At 41.8% G+C, this 22,438-nt stretch overlaps 1 protein-coding gene across 13 annotated transcripts in view; it reads right to left on the reverse strand.

Annotated features, from left to right (window-relative positions):
• QTMAN (queuosine-tRNA mannosyltransferase) overlaps window positions 1-22,438 on the reverse strand; it is a 347,554-nt gene that overhangs the window by 172,201 nt on the left and 152,915 nt on the right. For all 13 annotated transcript variants that reach the window (XR_013394557.1, XR_013394552.1, XR_013394553.1 and 10 more), the window contains 2 exons: window positions 20,227-20,571; window positions 2,964-3,073 (listed from right to left, as the gene is read on the reverse strand). Coding sequence is in view for 6 of the 13 variants with exons in the window: in XM_077935819.1 (XP_077791945.1) it covers window positions 2,964-3,073; window positions 20,227-20,571 (455 nt within the window). In the remaining 7 variants the exon portion in view is untranslated. The remainder of the gene's footprint in view (window positions 1-2,963; window positions 3,074-20,226; window positions 20,572-22,438) is intronic.

Consider the following 22,438-nt stretch of genomic DNA (forward strand, 5'->3'; position numbering starts at 1 on the left):
AGATGTGAATCAGGATACAATTGCTGTCCATCCGCACCGCATGCTATGTGTTTTTAGCCATGCATCCTCACATGTCCTCAGTCCACATTCTGGCACAACTAAACATGTATACCAATGTGTGACTATGGGCCAGATTGAGGCATTGGCGTCTTCTGAAATCTGCAGGAATCTTCTAATCAAAACTGGGCATAGTATTCGCACTTATGAGCACCTAGAGAACTCCGTGGCTACACAGATGCATTTTTCACTAAGCAGATTAATATGTTACAAGTCCCTTGCTGCAATAAACAAATAGTTAGAACATTAAACTGGACTAATTTAATGATATTGTAAATATAACAGGCTCTTACTTGCGGTTTAAAAGTTGGGGTAGACTTTCAAGAAAGCAGTAATCTTTTACTTTACTATCTCACGTATTTATAATACTTGAACCTAGGTTGTTTGTTTGTTTTGCCACAAAGCCAAGAAAGTCTCCCACCATTCGGACCAGCTACGGGCAACAGACCACCGGTGCTTTAACAACTCTACTAATTGTGGTCTTGTTAAAGAGAAAAACTGGTTACAGTGATATCTATATATGGCAAAATTCAAACGGATGCACTGAGATCCCTAGGCTATGTAGGATCACTTCATACAATACTTTTTTGTACTTGTATGATCACCCAAGAACAAAATTCATGCAATAAGGTTCTCAGCTGAACAGCACAGGTGTATGGGCTTAGCCACTCGGCTCTTTAAAATTTATGTGAACTGGGGCCCGAGTCTTTCACATTTTATTTACTTATCCTAACCTGTGGAAAGCAGCGACAGGGCTTGATGGAGTCCACATGCACAGTCTCACTGCTTGCACCAGAGAGGATAAAAAGCTGAGGGCCAGGTTAAAAATGCCCCTTTGCTGTGCCAGTTTTCAGGCTGGTGCAGTGAAAAGACCTGTTGTCACCATGTAATGATGGCAGGGATGACTTAGGATCCATTGGATCCTGTATAGATCCACCCCACCCCCAAAATGCCCCATTTTGGAAGTTTCCACTAGCTACCACCACCTTCCTATCATTTGGGTGGGTGCACTGGGGCACTTCTTATCTATGGAGCTCCCAAACCAATGGAAGCCAGAGGACAGACACATCCACCCTGTGCAACCTCTGTCCAGGATAAGGAAATAAGGGGGTTGTATTGTTCTGTGGCCAGTACTTTGTTCTGTGGCCAGTACTTTGGCCACCTCATGAGAAGAGAAGACTCCCTGGAGAAGACACTGATGCTGGGAAAGATGAAGGGCACAAGGAGAAGGGGACGACAGAGGGTTAGATGGTTGGATAGTGTTTTCGAGGTTACCAGCATGAGTTTGACCAAACTGCGGGAGGTAGTGGAGGACAGAGAGTTCCTGGCGTGCTCTGGTCCATGGGGTCACGAAGAGTCGGACACGACTAAACGACTAAACAACAACAACATTGTTCTGTTATTTATTTATATAGCTCCTCTACACCTAGAGTTTTCTAGGTGACTCACCAATTTTGGAGGAACTACAGTCGTACCATGGTTTTCGAACAGCTTAGTTCCCAAACGTTTTGGCTTCTGAATGTTGCAAACCCGGAAGTAACTGTTCTGGTTTGCAAACTATTTTTGGAAGTCGAAAGTCCGACAGGGCTTCCAATTGGCTGCAGAAGCTTCTTGCAGCCAATCAGAAGCCACAATTTGGTTTTCAAACGAAGTCAAACGAACTTCCGGAATGGATTCCGTTCGACTTCCAAGTTATAACTGTAGTACCTAAAAACAGATACACAACACGTTTTTTTAAAAAAAGTTTTTGATCTCCAAAGACAGCTACTATGGTTGTTCTAACATTTCTAGGTTTATTTACTTGGATCCGTCCCCTGCCGCCCAATGTGTGTTACTTGCCCTTTTTTGTGTAGATGACCAATTCTATAAAATACAGTGGTACCTTGGGTTATAAACACCTTGGGTTACAAACATTTTGGGTTACAGACTCCACTAACCTGGATGTAGTACCTTGGGTTAAGAACTTTACCTCAGGATGAGAACAGAAATCATGTGCTTGTGTCGCAGCAGCAGCGGGAGGCTCCATTAGCTAAAGTGGTACCTCAGGTTAAGAACAGTTTAAGGTTAAGAACGGACCTCCGGAACGAATTAAGTTCGTAACCAGAGGTACCACTGTAAACATGTGGAGAATGACCACATAGAAAGTTTTACTATTTAGGTTGCTGTCTAGATCCATGTTCTGAACCACTTTTCTGCTACATCAGATTGAAATGGAATCACTCTTCCTGGTATCTCTTTGGTACATGTACATCTGTTGTTAAAAAAAATCAAAAACACGGCACACAACTGCCCCCCCCCCCCCCCCGAGCTAAAGGCAGGGCAGAGGCACAAATTACATAGCAAGTGAAAGACCTTTTTCTGATCTTTTTGTGATAAATTGAGGGCCATCTTATACACAGGTTAATATGCTAAGTAAGCGAAGGCTGGTGCTGCGGCGGTAGCAGGGAAATGTCGGAGAGGAGGCTACTTACCCGCTCCTCCCGGTTTAGGAAGAATATTTGGTGCGTATGTGGTGTATTATGGCACCAGTTCTGTCAGCCAGAGCGGGGGATCGTCGAAAAGCTGCTCAACAGCTCAGCGAACTTACAAAAGAAGTTCAACAATTGTTGAGGGCTCCCAAAAATAGGGGTCATCTTATACATGAGATCGTGTTATACACGGAAAAATACGGTAAGTCCCATTGAGATCACTGGCATTTCCTCACAGTTAAAGCAGCATTGAGGATGCAGTTGCTAGCAGCTCTTAACAAAAAACAATTGCTGCTAACTTTTATATACATACATATTTAATTTACCACTGTGCTGCAAGTTCTCACTTTTACCCAACTGCTCACTTTCAGGAAAGAAAATTACAGAATTGCCTGTTGTGATATCTATAAATGTAGAGATTGAAAAATAAATAAATACCTGGAACATCGGTGAAGGTCTCTCCAAGGACAGAAACATGAAAACTGAGGCCCATCTCTTTCATTTTCAGCAGTACTTGAAAGAAACTTTCGGGATCCTTATCGTGTTCCCTTGAAGTAAAACAAAGTGCACCTTGACTTTTGGATTGTTTATTTATAGAGAACATTGCATTTTATCAGAACAACATTTGCACTGCATTCAAAGTCTATTGCAGAATGTCAGACTTCAAGATGCTTTCAGGCTGCAATTTTTATCATCCTTTCTTGGAAGAAAGCTTCTCTGAAATTTGTGAGACATACTTCCAAGTAAAGTTGTTTATAAGCACCCCCCCCCATAACATGTAATGGAGATAATTTCCCTTTGGGATATTTTAGCTGAAAAAACAAAACAAAACATTTGTCAAACTTTCCTCCAAACCAGCTCACAGTATAATGCAATGGCAACTCATATCAGAGGAAAGCCTTTGCAGAAATTTCAGCAGGTAAGTGATTTTTGAAGATGACCAAAAGCAAGAGCTTTCATGGAGAGTGGAACAAATTTACACTAGGCTTCACCCTGGGCCCCTACTGTTTGCCTATGAGACTGCTGGCACACAGAGCAGTCAATGATAGCGCTGCCACCTTTATATGCTAGAGTTATGCCATGCTTATCTTGCATGCGGTTCAACTGCAGAATCATTGCGAAGAAACAAGTTATGAGTTGGCTCTGAAAATGCTTCTGCCCTAGACCAGGACATGGTTTTAGTGTAATCTCATGCTGCAACAGATTTCTACCTGTTTGCATCTTCAGGAAACTCACTTTTAAAATGACCAGGAAGTAAGGACAAGCTTTGATACAGAAAATAGGTTGCTTATTATATTGTTTGACCAGTGAAAACAAACTGCAAAAACTGCAAAATAGCCTTATATTATACGGCCATTGTAGAGGGATAACATGGCTGTCAATGCGTAGGACTGAGCTTTAGTACTTTACTAAAGCTCGCCCTAAGCATTTGCAGCTATGTTATCCCTCTACAATGGCTACAGTTCTATTATATCAACTAAGTCCCATCCCAACTCAGTGTGATTTGTTTCCAAGCAAGTGTGCATAGGATCAGGCTGCACAGCTCTTTAACTCCAGCAGACTAATGCTTTGTGATTTTGCTGGCAGTATACCTTTTTACACATTCCAACACAAGCATTTTTAAGGTGGGTTGGTAATTAAGACTGGGCCTTAGAAAGCCAATATTCCTCTATTATAATAGAAAGAAATTGCTTACACGTACCAAATGTGACTGATTCCTGATAGCTCAAATGGCAGAAGAGAGACTGGGGAAAAAAGACTGGGTGGCATAGTTCAAATGGTAATATTACAAGGAATTTAAGTTTACATTGGTACCTTTTTTCTGCAACACTCCCTTCGTCTCACTCAGCCCCCACCAGTCCCCCAGCCCACCTCCATTTCTGGTTTAGCACTAAACCATAAATCAACTGTGTGGGAAGGTGCCATCTAGACAAAACCTAAACATGTTGAAAATGAACATCATTTCCTACAATCTGGCTACTTACATTAATAGTACAATGAGCGATTACCCGTTTGAAGGTATATTTTGCCTTTTGATCTAACTGTTCTGTTTTAAATCACTGTTCTTCGCCCAGAAGTAAACCAGATGCCCTTCAAGCATTTTTTCCCTTTGTTTAGAAACTTCTACCATATTTATTCTTAAGTTATAGGCAACATGACAGTCTAGTGGTAGAAGTGGTGCACTGCCCCCATAGGCTAATTATGAGGAATGAATATGCCGGTTTATCTCATAATAACTATCAGAAGTATTAATAATTATATCACTTGAGAAATCTCATGCTAAATGGCATCTGTATCTCTGCATGTGTTAATTTCCAAGTCAGTCAATATTTTTGGTTATCTGATGTCAAACAAAGATCTCCTAATTAAACATTACTTTCCCAGGTTTTCAAATCAGAAGCTGTAAGGTCTAAAGAATGGGATTGCTATATATAAAAAATATGTACAGAATTAGCGTTAACAAGTTGTACATCTTCCAGCTTGTGTGCGTTTCCAGTAATAATAAGGAATGCCTTGTGATATGCTTTGCAACTGTACACCCTACAGATTCAGTAGGATTGTTACTTTAAAAAAGCAGACGCAAGTGCTGATAATTCAACAACTTTTTACACTGCCAAGAGAAAAGACTAGAATCACAACAATATATTTGTATTTATAGAGGCTGTTCCCAAACATAAAATTATGGGAAGCCAAATCCAGTGTCGCTTCAGGCACCGAGAGCTTTTGTAGAGTTTTGCAGAGTAGTGATTAGGAGCATGGGGTGCGAGGCAAGATGCCTCCAGCACAAAGCACACCACAGCCACCCTTGACAAGCAACCTCCAAGAAGGGATGAGGAACCTGTGGCCCTCCAGATGTTATTGGACGGCAACTATCATCTTCTCTGACCACTGGCAATAGGGCAGACAGCAACCGGTGTCCAACATCATCAGGAAAGCCGCAGGTTTTCCATGCCTGCTCAGGGCCAATACTGAGCCAATAATAATGACTGTATTAACGGGCAATTGTAAGGATTCCCAAGGTGACATATTTGAAGTACTTTGGTCAAAGTGATACAGAAAGGTCAAGTACAGTTGTACCTTGGAAGTCGAACGGAATCCGTTCCAGAAGTCGGTTCGACTTCCCAAAAATTCGGAAACCAAAGCATGGCTTCTGATTGGCTGCAGGAAGCTCCTGCAGCCAATAGGAAGATGCGGAAGCCCCGTCGGACATTCAGCTTCCAAAAATAGTTCACAAACGGAAACAGTCACTTCCGGGTTTGCGACATTCGAGAGCCAAAACGTTCGAGAACTAAGCTGTTCGAAAACCAAGGTAGGACTTTATCATCATCATCAGGTGATAAAAGACATATATGGTTCAGGACTTTGATTTGGAAATATCTCAAAAAGGAGCAGTTGCTTTGTTTTGGGGGCACTTATTTTCTGAAGCAAGGTGACGAAGTGAAAGCTATCGCAGAAAAAGGGACGAAAAATGTAGTCAGGTTTCAGATATTTTATATAAAGCCAGAAGAGGAGGGAAGGGGGAAATCTGATTTTAAAAAATTGTACCTATACTATAAAAGTGCACACAGTTCTATGACACCACAGAGACAAACACGTAACAAACTTTCTTCCATCTAGTTTTATTTTATTTTTGGTGAGGGAGGAAAAAGAACACATTTCAAAAGAGGTGCAAAAAGAAGCAGTGGTGATTAAAGTACAGCAGTACCTCGGGTCAGATACGCTTCAGGTTACATACGCTTCAGGTTACAGACTCCACTAACCCAGAAATAGTGCTTCAGGTTAAGAACTTTGCTTCCGGAGGAGAACAGAAATCGTGCTCCGGCGCGGCGGCAGCAGGAGGCCCCATTAGCTAAAGTGGTGCTTCAGGTTAAGAACAGTTTCAGGTTAAGAACAGATCTCCAGAACAAATTAAGTACTTAATCCGAGGTACCACTGTATAACAAAGTAGATCTATGTAGGGTGTTGTACAATTAGAGCAAGTTGTACAAGCTCAGAACTAGGTAAGTCCGCCTAGAAAAGCCATGTTGTTTCTTTCGTCCGAGCTTACTAAGAAGAAGAAGAAATGAAGGAGACTCTGCCAGGACTGCCTTAACTATAATGAATCACATCTTAGAATAGGAGCCCATTCCTTCGGACTACAAGGACCCTGCAAAGCAAGCGGTTCTGCATGTCCGGTTGTTGAAAAACCAAGATAACTCGACACCAAGGAAATGTGAAGGCAATTTCAAAAACATAAAAGGAGTACTCGGAAAGAGGATGAGAAATGCACCAAGGCCACTACACTGTGGCCTTCCTATATATCTCCTTGCAAGTTCAGGAAGAGTTGCTGCATTGTTCAGAAACCGGGAGGGATGCTTCCCTGGACGACTAATTGATTGATCCTTTATGAAGCAATGCTATCCTCTTTTGGAGAGTGGCTTGGTGGCCACGAGACATTGAAGACCGCCCTTTTTGTGGCCAGAGAGGGAGATTCACAATGGGCCCCAATGTGGCTGCATAAAACCCAGCTGCTGTTGCAAACCTGCTCTCTCTGTTCTGAGAGTGGTGGGAGCCAAAGTGGGGCAATCCAGACTTTAAGGGCAGGGGGAACTTTAGATACACCATATTCTAGGTCCTCTCAGTCTCAAGACATGCCTCCAGGGGAGAAAAATTATGCAGGCCTTGGAAACCAGAGTAGTTCTTTTTTGTCTCATTGGAACCAATTGCTAGGGAACAGGCAGGGAAAACAAACCTGATGGAAAGAAGGGGACAGAGATAAAAAGCCACCCTTCACATTCTGCCTGGGCCAGTGCAAGTCTAGCAGGGCTCAGAAAGTAATCATTCCTCCACCACAAACTCTCCACTTGTTCTCTCTCGGAAGACAAATTTGTACGAATTCGAATATAGACGCAGTTGAGAAATTTACAGCCCAATCCTAACCATATTTATTAGAAAGTAAGACCCATGCATTTCAGGGATTTACTCCTAAGTGCACGTCGGACTGTAGCCTTTGTAATCGGGGGGGGGGGGCATTTCCCTACCCTCGCTTTTCACTAAATGAAGTCTCTTAGGGTACATCATGATACAATATAATTTCATACATAACTGACACGCGTGCAAATCTCTAAAGGTATTGTGTATGTTGAAAGGGTTATAAATAAGCTGAGCTAAAAGCAATATTAAAAAGGTCAATCTTAATCTTCTTAAAACATTTAACAAAGGAGCTTTCTAGTATTTCACTGGTACAGAAAATTCAAAATGGGGAGGTGGCAGGGGGAAGAGGCAGGCTTAATACTGTTTTTCAAATATGTAGCGCCTAACCAATGCACCTTTCTCAGTATCAGTAAATAAAACAAGAAAACCTCCCTTTCAGGTAGAGACATATTGGTCTTTGGCTAATAAGGTAAACAGTATTCAAACATACCTGCAGCTCATAAGAGCCTGGGAGGGGGAGGGGGGCTGATCTTTTCACTCATCACATCACCAGAGTTTGCTCATTTCCAAAGGTATCAAAGGTAGGAGAGAAGCAAATCCTTACTCTAAAGTTAAACAACAGTGTTTATTATATAATTTGTGAAAACCATTGATGATCTCCTGAACAGAAATAACAGTATCGTGTACAGAGTAGCTGACATGGCCAAGTATCCAGTTACTGACATGGGACAGCCAATCAATGTGGATTAAAAGACAGTAGCTGCCATGGTCGATCATCGACCAAAATAATTCGTTCTTATTTTAAAAACACATGACGGTACAGGTCTTATGGGCAGTGTGCACCTGTATATGTATATTTGCATGCATGTGTATGTAAAAGCCCTGTCTGTGGAGTCCCTGCCCTCTTTATTACATTGAGGCAACCAATGGAGGGAGCCTTTTGTATTGCTATGCCCTAACTCCATAAAAAGGCATGGATGGCACCAATGTCAAAAGCCTTTTGACACTAAGAGACAATATTCCCATGTGCCCAGGCATTTTATGGTTCTCCTTGCTGTACCCCGACTTCAGTTGCTTCAGCAGGGAGAGCAGGGATGTCAGCTCCTTTTCCTGACCTACTAGTGGAGTAGAGTGCCTATGTGGAGGCTGAGAAGGGCTTTGGGCGCCAAGAGGGGAGGAACTCAGTAGGTGGCAGGTACTGATCAACAGCCTGAACAGGAGGGTGCAGCATTGTTGCCAGAACCAGGTGATGCTTTCACAGATGAGAGCAGAATCACCCACCCCCCAAAAAGCGCACACTTGCAATCCCAACATTCCTGCAAAGCGAGTAAGTCTTGCAAGCGAGAACGTCATTTAAAAGCTTGGCAGATGAGGCACGGAAACTGCTGGGACGTTTACATTGCTTCTGTCTAGTTCTGAAAATCTTGCCTGATTTCTGGACTCCAGAACTCTGTGTCTGCTGCTGTACCGTTAGTTGCCTGAATAAAGATCTCTTTCTTAAAAGCACGTAAGAGCCTCTCTGTGTGTGTGTTGGGCACGAGGTGGGTTTTCATTTTTTTAAACAGGTACATGAAGGAAGGATCAAATTCTAATATTTTCTGGTGAGAATGCTAATGTGAACAGCACAAGAGAAGAAGCCATTATCTGCCAAGAAAATCTATTAAGAACGAAAAGGGACATGGCATGTGTGGTGGTATCCAAGAACACACCAACACTAAGCGAAATCAATTACTAAGGCCAGTTAATTCAATTCTGCACAGTTTTATTTCAAGCTAATATTTCCAGCTGAAGTTAAGGTATAAATACGCAGTTATTGGTATATAAAGCTCTTTTTTCTATGCTGATGTATTCACAACATTCCTTTTCCTTTAAAAAATATTACATTGCTGTCAGCTCTCTAGTTCTTCGCAGTTTAAATCAGTTGGAGTTGGCTAGTTGAAAGGATACCTGTTTTGTTCCATTCAATAATTCCAGTATATTAGGAAAATTTCTCCCCATGAATATTCCTGAGTTTAACAACATTCTCAGCATTAAAATCTACAAGGAGCATTAGAACCACATCCTCTGCTGTGATCACACAGAGTGTATGTGAAATAAAGGAGGAGAGATGTTAGCAAAGGCTAACATAGCATTTAAGATACTGTGACAGCCATCGCCCAAACACCTGCCTGGAGAAGGGAGACTAGGCCACAACAAAGTATACCCCTCTCCAGTACCTTTGTAGCAAAAACGAACCAAAATTGGATGAACACAATCCTCTAGCCCTAACATACAACTGTCCCTAAGCTTATCAGGCTTTTAAGCAGGATTCCTGACACACAGGTAGACTTTTAAGCCTTTCTCCTAAGCTGCTCAAAACTTCTATACCACTTGGGAGTCCCTTGATCTACCCATCTTCTGGTTGTCTGTTTTCATGGACATCTCTTGACAACAACAACCTCCTTCTCTTGGGATATCAAGCATGTTGTATCCAGCAGTTGCTACACATTTGTGCAAGGTGTGGAATCCAGTGTTCTGCAATTCCCTGCAACTCACATACTGGGAGAAGCTTTACAGAGGTAAATGAAGCTACAGTGGGAAGATATTGGCCGTGGTATATAACAGTGGTAGTGATATTGAAAGGCACAAATCAGCTGCTCTGCACTGTGCTAGTAGAAGTGCTCAATGAAACTTAAAACTCAAGGAACAAAGGATTAACTCATAATGATAAAACATTAAAAGGCCTAAGAAAATAAAATATGTTTGTCAGCTGCCAATAAGACAATAACCTGGGTGTCAGGCAAGTTACCCCAAAGAGGGCATTCCACAGTGGGGTACTATCACTGGAAAGGTCCTTTCATTAGCAGCCACTCTGGGTAGTGGCATCCAGAGAAGGACCTCTAAATACGATCTCAAAGTTGGGGTAGATACATGTCTTGGCCCAAGCCATTAGTGGCCTCCAGGGTCCATACCAGCACTTCGAATTGGACCTAGAAATGGACTAGAAGCTAGTAGAGATGACAAAGCATTTGTGTTATATATTTTCCACTGGCTGCAATGTGCTTATGTTGTGCACATCTTTCTGTCTGAGGCAATAGGATGACAGCTGCAAACAGGATTCTTTTGCGGAGGTGTGCTGACACAAACTTGGATTCCATTTTGTATAGTAGTTGCCTAATACTCCAGATGTAAGTAATAATCCAGAGACACCCAACGTGGTGCCCCCTCAGATGATTCTGGAATCCAATTCCCATTGTTCCCAGCATGCATGGTCAATGGTAAAGGTTAAAAGGAACTGTAACCTGAAGAACTCTGGAGAGCACTTCATTGGTTACCTCTGTAATAATTATAATGGGAGTCACATGGTGTAAAGAAAAGAGATGGAAGCAACAAATAAGATGGAGGTGAGAGGGCAAGCGTATGAGAGCAATGTATTATCGAAGGGTTCTAGGCAATGCACATATATCTACAATTGTAGGAAACATCTGCATACTACTTGCCAAGACCACATGGAAGAGTAAACCGGTACTTCCTGAGGTTCAAAGAAGGTCATTCTTGATTTGTGGCTAGCTTACACCACAGGAATTTTCAGAAAAAAACAAATATAAATAGAATCATAAAATTGTAGAGTTGGAAGTTACCCTGAGGGTCACCTTGTCCAACCCCCTGCAGTACAGGAATATGCAGTTGTCCTATATGGTAAAGATGTGTATCCAAGAAGGGCTAGTTGTCAAAAGAACGATACCTGACCTGGCTTCAGGAACAAGCTAACCATGCTCCGTTTCAGTATATAAGCTCACATTGTAGCTTCAGAAACAGTCCCACAGCTGGGGGCAGAGAAGACAGAGGAAGGGGAAGCAAAGGGTGACACAGACACTGGGGTCCCTGTAAAGAAAAAGAGGCCTTCATATGCACTAGAAAACCTTTCCAATTGATAGTCATTGTAGCAAGCTGACCAGGTTTCTTGAGGTAGATATGCATATTGAAGTTTATGCTAGGCTTTTTCAGTTTCTTGAGGGTAGATCTTGCAAAGACTCACATAGTCTGACACACTGAAGAGGAGAATGGGGAAGCAACAAAAAAACTATGCTATTCTAGGCGGTATCAACAGAAGTATAGTGTCCAGATCAAGGTAAGTAATAGTACCACTCTATTCCATCTTGGTCAGACCACACCTGGAGTACTGCGTCCAGTTCTGGGTGGCACAATTTAATAAGGATGCAGAGGAGGGTGACCAAGATGATCAAGGGTCTGGAAATCAAGCCTTATGAGGAACGGCTGAAAGAGTTGGGGATGTTTAGCCTGGTAAAGAGGAGACAACAAGGAAATATGACAGCCATCTTCAAATATCTAAAGGGCTGTATCTAAAGATCTTAAAATGGAGCCAGCTTGTTTTCTCCTGCTCCAGAGGCTAGGACCTGAACCAATGGCTTCAAGTTACAAGAAAGGAGATTCTGTGTAAACATCAAGAAGAACTTTCTGATAGTAAAAGCTGTTTGACAGTGGAACGGACGCCCTCAGCAGGTGGTGAACTCTTTTTATTGGATGTTTTTAAGCAGAGGTTGGATGGCCATCTGTCACATATCCTTTAGCTGAGATTCCTCCATTGCAGGGGATTGGATAAGATGAACCTTTAGGGTCCCTTCCAACTCTACAATTCTATGAAATTGTAAAACATAAAAAGGAAAGGATATCTTGACTAAAGCAAATAAATCTCCACAGGGTCAATTTGTGATGTTCCAAACAGATATGGCTGCAATAAGAGGAAACTTCTTATTTTCTTAGAAAACAATCCTTGTCCACGCATAGATCAAGAGTGCCCTATTTCTCCAGTACCTCTTAAAGGTAAAGGTAAAGGTACCCCTGCCCATACGGGCCAGTCTTGACAGACTCTAGGGTTGTGCGCTCATCTCACTCTATAGGCCGGGGGCCAGCGCTGTCCGGAGACACTTCCGGGTCACGTGGCCAGCGTGACATCGCTGCTCTGGCAAACCAGAGCCGCACACAGAAACACCGTTTACCTTCCCACTAGTAAGCGGTCCCTATTTATCTACTTGCACCCAGAGGTGCTTTCAAACTGCTAGGTTGGCAGGCGCTGGGACCGAGCAACAGGAGCGCACCCCACCGCGGGGATTCGAACCGCTGACCTTTCGATCGGCAAGCCCTAGGCGCTGAGGCTTTTACGCACAGCGCCACCCGCGTCCCCTCTTGGTGGGCATAAATAGGCAGGGCAATGTGCCAGGGAAGTCCAGGGACTGGAAGGCCTGTACACATAAATTCTATATCCCCAATCCAGTCTCTCCTCTCTGCTTAGTTAAGTTACACAAACCCTGAACAAATCTATGGAGAAAGAGTGCTCTACCAAGTCATATGCATGCAATCAGTTTCAACTTTTAAGAACGAATGAGGGAGGCATATCTTAGTTTCTGAATACCTAAGACTGTTGGTCTTAAGAAGATATACGATGGGGGAAAACCAAACGTTTTTGAGGAGACAATGGTATAATATAAAGAATATGAGAATATAATTCTTTTTGAGCCTCTTAAATTCTTCTGTGTCAGAACAGAAAAATGCTGAAAACACAGTAAATAAAAGGAGAGCTTCACTAAATCATTTGCGACTTATAAAAGTTAAAACGCCTGCTCAGTGATCTCAATAAAACTTGTGGCAAATATATCTAATATTTCCAGAAACCAAAAGCCGCATCCCAAATAGCAGCAGCAAGAAAAAAATCCATTGTGTTGCTAAACCTACCAGATAGCTTTCTGTAAACAAGATATTTACCATCACCAACATGAATTTAGTTCTTCAAAAATTTCAGTTTCTGAAGGTCAGATAACTAACTGCTTAATAGAGAGAATCAAAGTGGTACCTCTGAATATCTCCAAGCTCTGATGGGCTTATATTCTGTTCCTTAGGTGAGGTATTAGCAAAGCTTATTTATTTTCATTTCCAAGGCTTTTATTTGCCCATTCCCTTGTGGTAAAGCTGATTTCCATGATGATTCCCTTCTTAATTTTAATACCCTTTTTACTCATCATATAGACATAAGAATTTTCCCTAAAATAATGAAACCCTTCCAAAGGAAATGAAGACAACTAAGAGGAGAGGAGGGGGTGGGGAGTCAGCAAAAGCTTACTTTTCAATTAATTGATCCTCTGTCATATGCATACATGAAATATTTTTTATATGCAGGGAAAATAAGGTTAATTAACATAAAAACCCTTCACTCGTCGAGGTGTTGAATTTTGTATTTTATCCATGCTGCTGTAAGCGCCTTGATTTCCCAGTAATGACCTAGTTCTCCTAATGAGTAACATTAACCCCTGGCTGTAGCTGTCCAGGACTTAATTGTCAACTGGAGCTGAAATAGGAGAGTATGCCGATCAGCAGGTATGTGGTATATTAACTCATGTCATTTCAGACCCTAATAAATAAATCTGTTGCTAAGGCAACAGGAACATCAGCTGTATCACTTTTTTGTGTGTGCTTTATAAAAGAAAATGCCTTTCACACCGAGCTCTTAAAAAGGAAATTAACTATATGTAACCATAATTAGAAGAAACATCATTTCTCATCTTAGAAACATATCTACATTAATGAGAAAAGACACTGAAAAAGAAAACTGCTTTCTACTGTGATCAGGATAACTGAAATTATTCTCCCCTCAAGTGAAAGAATGCAATTTGAAATATGCACATTTGAATGAGAACCTGTGTAGTGGTGTTATGTACCAGGAAGGAGGCCCCATTGAACTTGCAGGGACTTACTTTCCAAGTAAACATGCACAGGAATGGACTGTCAGTGTTTCTGAGACCCATACCTACTGAGACGCATACACCTAATTATAGATGTATATGTTAGTGGATGTATACCTGAGAAACACATGTCATTCCAACCTTGTATATGAGCAGAATATTGTCAGTGTGTGAGACGATTTGTGGGCCATAATGAACTAACTTGTTGCGCTAGCGTAAGTCTGCACAAGGATTCCCGCAAGCAGAAAAAGGCTTTCCCACCACGCCGCGTCTCCCCATCACCCTCTCCAAATCTGCTCTGGAGGGTTAGGAGAACCCCCAAAACAGCATGTGGAGGGTGGAGAGGTGAGGTCATTCTCATGGGCAAGCCAAAATGCTTGTTTTGAGGGAACAATCTACCTCCGTGCTACATTGAATGCATTGAATCTGAATTAGATCTAAATTATAAGCAACTGCCTGTTTGCATGGGGGTTGCATTCCTGGTCATCGCATGCATCAGCGGAGCACACATAAGCGCCCCCTCCTCAGCCCCTTCCAGGGCCAAAATTGGTCACACACCAATTGAACGTGCACAAAATGGTTGCCACCTGTACTCTTCTGTCTGTGGTGTCACTAATGGAACTGTAGTCCAAGCCCCATGCCTGCCAAGGCAATGGGAGGATTCCAGGGTGGAGAAGTGGGTGGGCAATAAAAGGGAGAATAAATGGGAAACCATGAAGACTGCTTATCCTTCAGAGTCTTCTTCCCTAAAGCTGCCACCTGAGGCCTTTGGTTTCTGGTTTTTACATCCCCTACTCCCCGGTAAAAGAAAACATCTAAAATGACATAAGGCAGGGATATAGAACCTGTGTTGTTGGACTACAACTCCCATCATGCCTAACCATGATAGCAGGGTTAATGGTAATTGTAGTCCAATGGCACCTGGAGGGGCGTAAGTTCCCTATCCTTGACCAAAGAGCAGCATTTCCAGAAAGAAGAAACAGGCAAGAAAAGGTTAAGCACCCACTCCCACCTGACTCTTCCCTGTAAACACAACACATGTTCCCTTATAAGCAAAAGATGGGGTTGAGAACCCCATTTTTACACTCATAACAACATCTAGCTGGTCTTTTAAGGCCAACATGAAAGGGAGCTTAGTAGATTAATAATATGACTCAAATAATTGACTGCAGTAACTTGAATTATTTTCACATATTTTGGCAAAGCATGAAAGACTGTGGCATGTCAGGCAAAGTGAATGACTATGTTCGTCCCCACCTGTTCTACCCCCAGCTGACCTCTGCCTAATCAGGAACAGCTTTCCACCAAACAGTAGTGTAAGTTACATTACCATGTTATAAGCACAGTCCAGCACACATAGGTCTGAAATGCAATAGTTTACAACCATTTCTCAGAGGAGAAATAAGTAAGTTCAATTCTGTCACCTTTGTCTTGAATCAGGATAACTTTTTAAAAAAACTTTTTTAGTAGTTTGCCAGTGTCAGAAGTTTGCGTTGGTCCCTGTTAATGGTGTGTCACTGTTTGTTCTCCCTGCATTTCATCTTCCTCTGCCCTCACTGTTCACAATTTCGTCCAGACACGTGTATTTAGAGAAGTTCGTGGGGGGGGGGGGGAGGGACACTGACTACATCTGATGGACTCAAATCCACACAAGCTCTTTCGATAATTAATGTGTTTGTATTTCAGGTAGTAGGGACGTGGGTGGCGCTGTGGCTTAAACCACAGAGCCTAGGACTTGCCGATCAGAAGGTCGGCAGTTCGAATCCCTGTGAAGGGGTGAGCTCCCGTTGCTCGGTCCCTGCTCCTGCCAACCTAGCAGTTCAAAAGCACCTCAAAGTGCAAGTAGATAAAAAGGTACCGCTCCGGGGGAAAGGTAAACGGCATTTCCGTGTGCTGCTCTGGTTCTCCAGAAGCGGCTTAGTCATGGTAGCCACATGACCCGGAAGCTGTACGCCGGCTCCCTCGGCCAATAAAGCGAGATGAGCGCTGCAACCCCAGAGTCGGCCACGACCGGACCTAATGGTCAGGGGTCCTTTTACCTTTACCTATTTCAGGTAGTGGTGGGGAAACTGTGGCCCTCCAAATATTTCTAGACTCCAGCTTCCATCATGAGGACTTGTGTACCAATGTTAGGGCTAGCACCACCACCAAGCAGCATTGGATCAGACAGCAGTAGCATATGCCAGGGTCAGGATCTCAACTCTTGTTCCTTGATTTCAACTGCACTACTATCAGTTGCAGCATCAGGGTAGCAACATAAGTATAATCATACAGGCTTTCCTTACAGGACTGTGCAAATAATTTCTGAAATGATCTGTGTGAAGTGCTTGGACATTTGAAACGGATTTTAAAATGTCTGTCATCATCATCATCATTCAGAGGACGCAACACATAGGGCTTTGCCACACTCCCCATTGTATCAAGAAAGTCCTTGGGTGTGGCAAGCTTATATTAATCTGGACCATGAGATGGCATGGAAATGGGCCATGGGTGGGTGGCTACTGCTAAAGTAAAGGACTCAGTCCTGGCCTCCTTTTCAACAGTAGTGCAAAGCTACAGGTCACAGTGTTGGACTGGCTGATGAAAGGAGCATCTTGTCCCATATAGTTAATGGCCCAAGATGAAATATGGGTCAGGGCATTTGTTTGCGATGAACTGAGGCAAGCAACAATTTGTGATCCAGGTAAGGAAATATCACAATAAGGTATTGCTGCATTTTAAGAGGTTTTCATATTTAGGTGAACTGGAAGCACAGCATGGTGTTTTTTTTAAGAAACACCTCTTACAATAATCTTAACTTTGAAAAATTAGAAGCATATGTAATTTTCTGCAGAAGTACTGCTAGGAAAGTAGTCTAGTGCAAAGAAATGGCTGAAATGATAACAGTGGTGAGAAAGCATCTTGAAGGAGTAACAGCACACTTTGACAATATTTTCACACAGCCCCTCCACATCCTCCCTATTACATCAATTACCAAAACCTGGTGTTTGCTTAATGAGATCATTTCAGGGCCTCGGAAGGGAATATTTCAATCTGCAAATGCCCGAATAAGGCACAGAAAAACGTTAGTGACTAATGCAGTGAATCACATGTGTGTGTGTGTGTGTGTGTGTGTCCCTGTCTGTCTCATCTGACATCCCAATGGTCGCTTAGAGCCTATTCTGTTTACCTGTATGATCTGGGCTCTCTATCGATGCTCCCCCACAAAACCAAAGATATCAGGGTATAAAATGAGCACTGAACTAAAATTCTTAATTTACTAATTCATATTCATCAAATTATAAAAGAGAGGGGAGGGGGAAAACCCTGCATTTTTATGAGCATATTTACATAAATCATTTGCTGGAGCATCCTAACACTAAATGGTCGAAGTCGAGCCCCCTAACCATTTGCACGCATGCTTCTCCTCAGACATGAAAATATTGGCGTTTCAGATTTTCATTGAAAAGCCTGGCTGCGCTGGAACTCTAATGGGCTTAGAACAGTAAATTTTGAGGAAACTGATTGCTACCCCTGTAGCTAGTAAATGTCTGCCTAGACCCAGTGGCATTTGAAAAAAGTGTTTTATCATAAAATTATCCCAGCAGAGTCCATTCTGCAAGATAACATCATCATCATCACCATCATCATCAGTACTCTATGTAGGACCCAACAGCTCTGGCACAATATTGCCAGTCATTTATCTGTTGTCAGCACAGGTTACACACTGTAATCCTTGACTGCCTCGGAATTAGAATGTCTTTGATGTCCCCACAAGAGTTTTTTTGCCCGAAGGCTTTACCAATGCTCGGCGGCTCAGTGTTTATTCCTCGTAATCTTCCTCTCATCTCCAGGCTAGCAGTGACAGATGGTTATGGGCACACAATAGTATTAAGAGTTTGATATTATTTTTTTTTTATGCTGTGCTCTCTGTACAACAAATAGCTATCAGACGCGGGCCAGAGAGCTGACATGGCTCGCTTAGGTAATGGCAAACAAACAGCTCGGGTTGATGCTTTCTGTCATTTTCCCTGCTAACCCTGCTTGTTTTCATTGTATACTCTCAAAGGTAAACTATATTAACCTTATAGACTGTTATTAAAAAGATATATCTATATGAGCATAAAGTGCCTTTCTCCCCCCTCTCTTTTCCTCACTCTTTTGATTATGAAAGTAATACTGCTGACATATTGAACAAATATCGAATGTCAACATAAATTTTTAGTATGTGATAATATTCCCCTTCATATAGCCGTGTGTCAGGCGGGAACCCGTGGATGATGCATAGCAGTAAATAACCCAAACAAAATTAGTTCTCTTGTCAGCTTCTACCTTGTATGTCCCCAGGCATCAGTAAAATTGACTGCACGCTAGATTTTCAAAATTAGCCCTAATGTTAGCTGTGTGTCTGGCAACCTCCAAGTTTCCAATGTTTTACTATATTACCCGTAAGGATGAATGTGTTACTTTTATATTTTGGCATTTGATCTTGCTGATGTGGCTTTCCCCCCCCCTCCCCTCTCCTCCAAATTAAAAATAATTTAGCTTTAACAATAAGCATGTGCACAAACACCAGGCTGCATCTCTTTAAGCAACTAACTTTAGGCAATTAAATTAAATTAAACAAAACAAAAACCCAAATACACACAGAAAGAAAAGGAATTATTCAATTTAATATTGCTCGTTTTATTAATTTAGCTTTGCCCTCCTTTATGCAGAATGCAGAATAAACAGAGGGCAAATGCTTTGTTTTTCATTTAGTCTGCAACTTGGGGAAAAGGAAATATATATTTTAAGAGGAAGGCTTAGAATCATCAGAGTTTTGGCATTTACCTTGACACACCTTTTTACTGTAAAAAGAAGAAGAAAAAGAACTAGGAACTATAGTACCAGATTAGTGAACGTCATAATCCTGACCACAAGTGGAATTGCAATTAATATCTGTCCTGAGTACATCAAATTGTAAAATAACCTATGAGAATACAGCATTTTTGAGCTAGCAGCAATAAAATATGATTAAAAATAAATGTAGCTCCCTGAGAAAGGCTATACAAGAAGTGTGAAGTTGATTAAACAAATCCAAAGACAGATTCCACATCGACTTCCAATTCCTACATTTTATGTTCAGACATTTAGAGTCAAAGATGAAAATCCCTTTAGGTACCAGATGCTGCAGATCATCTGGGAGAGCTTCTGGAGTTTTAATGTGCTGGAAGTCAAATCCTCTGCAAAGGCGATTTGCCCTGTCGGTGTGGTGTACTTATTGCTTCACCTGCGAACAGTTGCTCTCAGAAAATCTGACCTACTGATCGACCCAGCATCTCTGAAATAAACAGACTATAATCTGTGGATGAAGTGAACTCTAATCAGGCCACATGCAGATTAAACAAACTGTGAGGAATAAAAACTAGATTAAAATGTTCGTGCCCAATACCGGAAGATTATCAGGACATTTTACCTCTTTAAATCCTAATTTATGGTGGGAGTCAAGCTAAACTTTATATATTTGCAGTGATTATGTGGCGTGGTAGATTTTCCGCAGTTTAGAGAAGATTTTGTGATCAGGTATTTGTGTCAACAGCTTGAAAAGCAGCAGTTTTCGGGTAGGAATATTCCATTCTATCCGTCTATCTACAGAGCCTTACATATGTGCATATGTTTTAAAAATCTGGACAGGTATATAAAAAAACTACGACACAGAGCAGCATAGTATAGCCCTGAATTTTAACACCTAGTCAGTCACATTAGTATAATTAAGATAATTTAAATAACACTGCATATTAAACATCATTAGTGGACTGAAATGCTCTGAAACAGAGTTCTCAGCGTTTTACATATCATTTCAATGTCATAACTATACCTCTTCTTTCCCACCCACACAACCCATCCCGCTTCTCGTACGCTGAACGCCTGCTGTGAATTTCAGCTTTTAAATGACATCATTTGTTTTCAGTAGACCACTACCTTTCCAAAGATATAACATGCAGAGCAAAACAATATTGGTACTAAATCAACGTTGTATGCAATAACTCGCCTGAAGATACAGCATTTTCATTTGGTGTTATACTTACCATCTGTGTGGCCAAACAATGTGCAAAGGTTTCTCCAGATGGTCCAAACTACCTGAGACGCTGCACAGGTTGTAAGTTGCATGTTGGCTATCTTCCTCTTGACAAGGGGTTGTGCTTTTCAAAGATGTAGGCTTGTCCAGATCTTCTAGTGTCAGTAGTTGGTTGGGCAGCCCCTCCGGTCCCAGGGAATGAAGTCCAGACTGTGGTTCACTATGTCTGGGACTAAGGTCAGAGGCGCTGATGTTTATTCCACCATTCTTTTCTTGGAAAGGCAGACAGGCATCTCCATCTCCTTGAGTACCATGCATCTTCTCAATATGGGCGAGTTTGTGTTCTGGCATAAATCTAGAGTTAAAAACAAAACAAAATTAAATTATACTTGCTCTAAAATGGCATCAATTATTTATGTCAGCTTGCAATTTTTGAATACTATCTTTTTTTAAAAGACAAAAAGCTGCAATACAAAAGCTGCTTGAATGGTTCTGCATAGTGGTGGCTCTGTCATCTTAAAATTCATTTGCCACATGATAGAGAAAACAAAGAGCAAAGTGTTTTCAAGGGCTCTGTTTTCCAGGTCAGAGTTCCTGAGGCCATTGGAATTGCAGAGGCTGAAGTGAGGCAAGTGGAATATACAGCTCTGTTGACCAGGCAAGGTCCAAAGCCTGCCCTTTCACCAATCCACCCATCACCCATGGAGGGCTGCTCTTGTGAGAGAAACAGCTGGTGGTGCTCCAACAGGGCTCTCTGGAAGGGGCCCATCTTCAGAGTGAGGCATTGTGGGTAAATTTCCTGTGCCACTTCCACTTTGCCAAAATAGAGGCAAATCCTGTTTAAAGTTCAACATTAAATTTAAAATTTAAGCAGGATTTGCCACCTGAGCAGCAAATTGGCAGTGTCAGTGTCTGGAACCACCTCCCCCACAAAGCCTTACACAAAGGAAGCACCTCCTTTCTCACAGTTGGTTCTTAGGAGAGAAGATGGCCTTGGCACAAGCAAGTTCCAGGTCAGGGAAGAAAGGGAGGAGGTGACAGAAGTCACCTGCCACAGGTGTAGAAGGTTGCAACAGAGTTGAGTGAGGCCGCTTCAGAAACAGCGCAATGTGTTGCGCCAGACCCCCGGCCTACAGCAGTGGCTTTTCAAGGCACCAGGCACAGTATTTCTTAGCTTACTTCTTGAAGTCTCTTTCTGATGGAAATATGCAAAAGCCTGTGCCTACGACTGAGCTACAGCCCCTCTCTTTAACTCCCATGGAAACACCAGATAGTTTTGACTAATTTAAGTTGTACTCCCCACTTTTTTAGGGAAACTAGTTAATGACCAGCTTGGGGACATCCCTGTTGTTAAAAGTTTCCATGTTCTCATACGATAACATTGCAAATAGTTGCATAATCTCCCATAAATGAATGGTGGAAAACTACCACTAATACTATTACTAAAAACACAGCCCAATCCCAATAGTTTGTTCTATGTGGTCTTCTGTCTCCTTACCCAGATTCTAGTCCTTGTGCCCAATTATGCAGTGCCTCACTTCCAGCTATTTTCCAGGTTTAAGTTCTCATAAATCCATTGTGGGATTTTCAGTTATTAGATAAGATGTCAATGAAAACAGCTGCAAAATATATTTTCTACAAGATGTACGTGGAAAGCCCAAGCTGGGCACAATCAGGACTTTTTCTATCTACTTGCATTACAGACATAAGACTAATCACCTCGACAATTTTTAAAGTAGTTAGTTTGTAATACTGTTCGCTGAATGATTTTTAAAGCAAGATTTATTTCATGATATATCAAGGAGTAAGTATTATCCACATTAACTTGGCATTGTTTTGGCACCAAGTGGTTCTGTATATCTTAATAGCAATAGTGCAGACATAATAAAACATGCATGCTGAGAGTCACAAAAATGATTTTTTAAAAAGTTTGCAAGTTAGCTTAGGTGGTTGAGCTTTCACTATGCATCATTATATCTAAAAACACAAGACCTTTTATAATCTATGGAAGACAGGACAGTCTACATCACAAATCATACACAGTACAACCTCTATTGTCAACATGGCAGGAATGATATGACAGACAACCTATTGCCCAGCTGCTACTCAAATGGTTTGCATGATGCTTTAACATATCACTTGAAATTAAGAACTAGAAACGGACATGATGATGAAGGAACATTTCAAATAACTTGGTAGCAGAATCTTAAAGCTGTTAGAGT

The sequence above is a fragment of the Podarcis muralis genome, chromosome 1 (assembly GCF_964188315.1).
Source record: "Podarcis muralis chromosome 1, rPodMur119.hap1.1, whole genome shotgun sequence".
NCBI classification, from domain to species: domain Eukaryota; kingdom Metazoa; phylum Chordata; class Lepidosauria; order Squamata; family Lacertidae; genus Podarcis; species Podarcis muralis.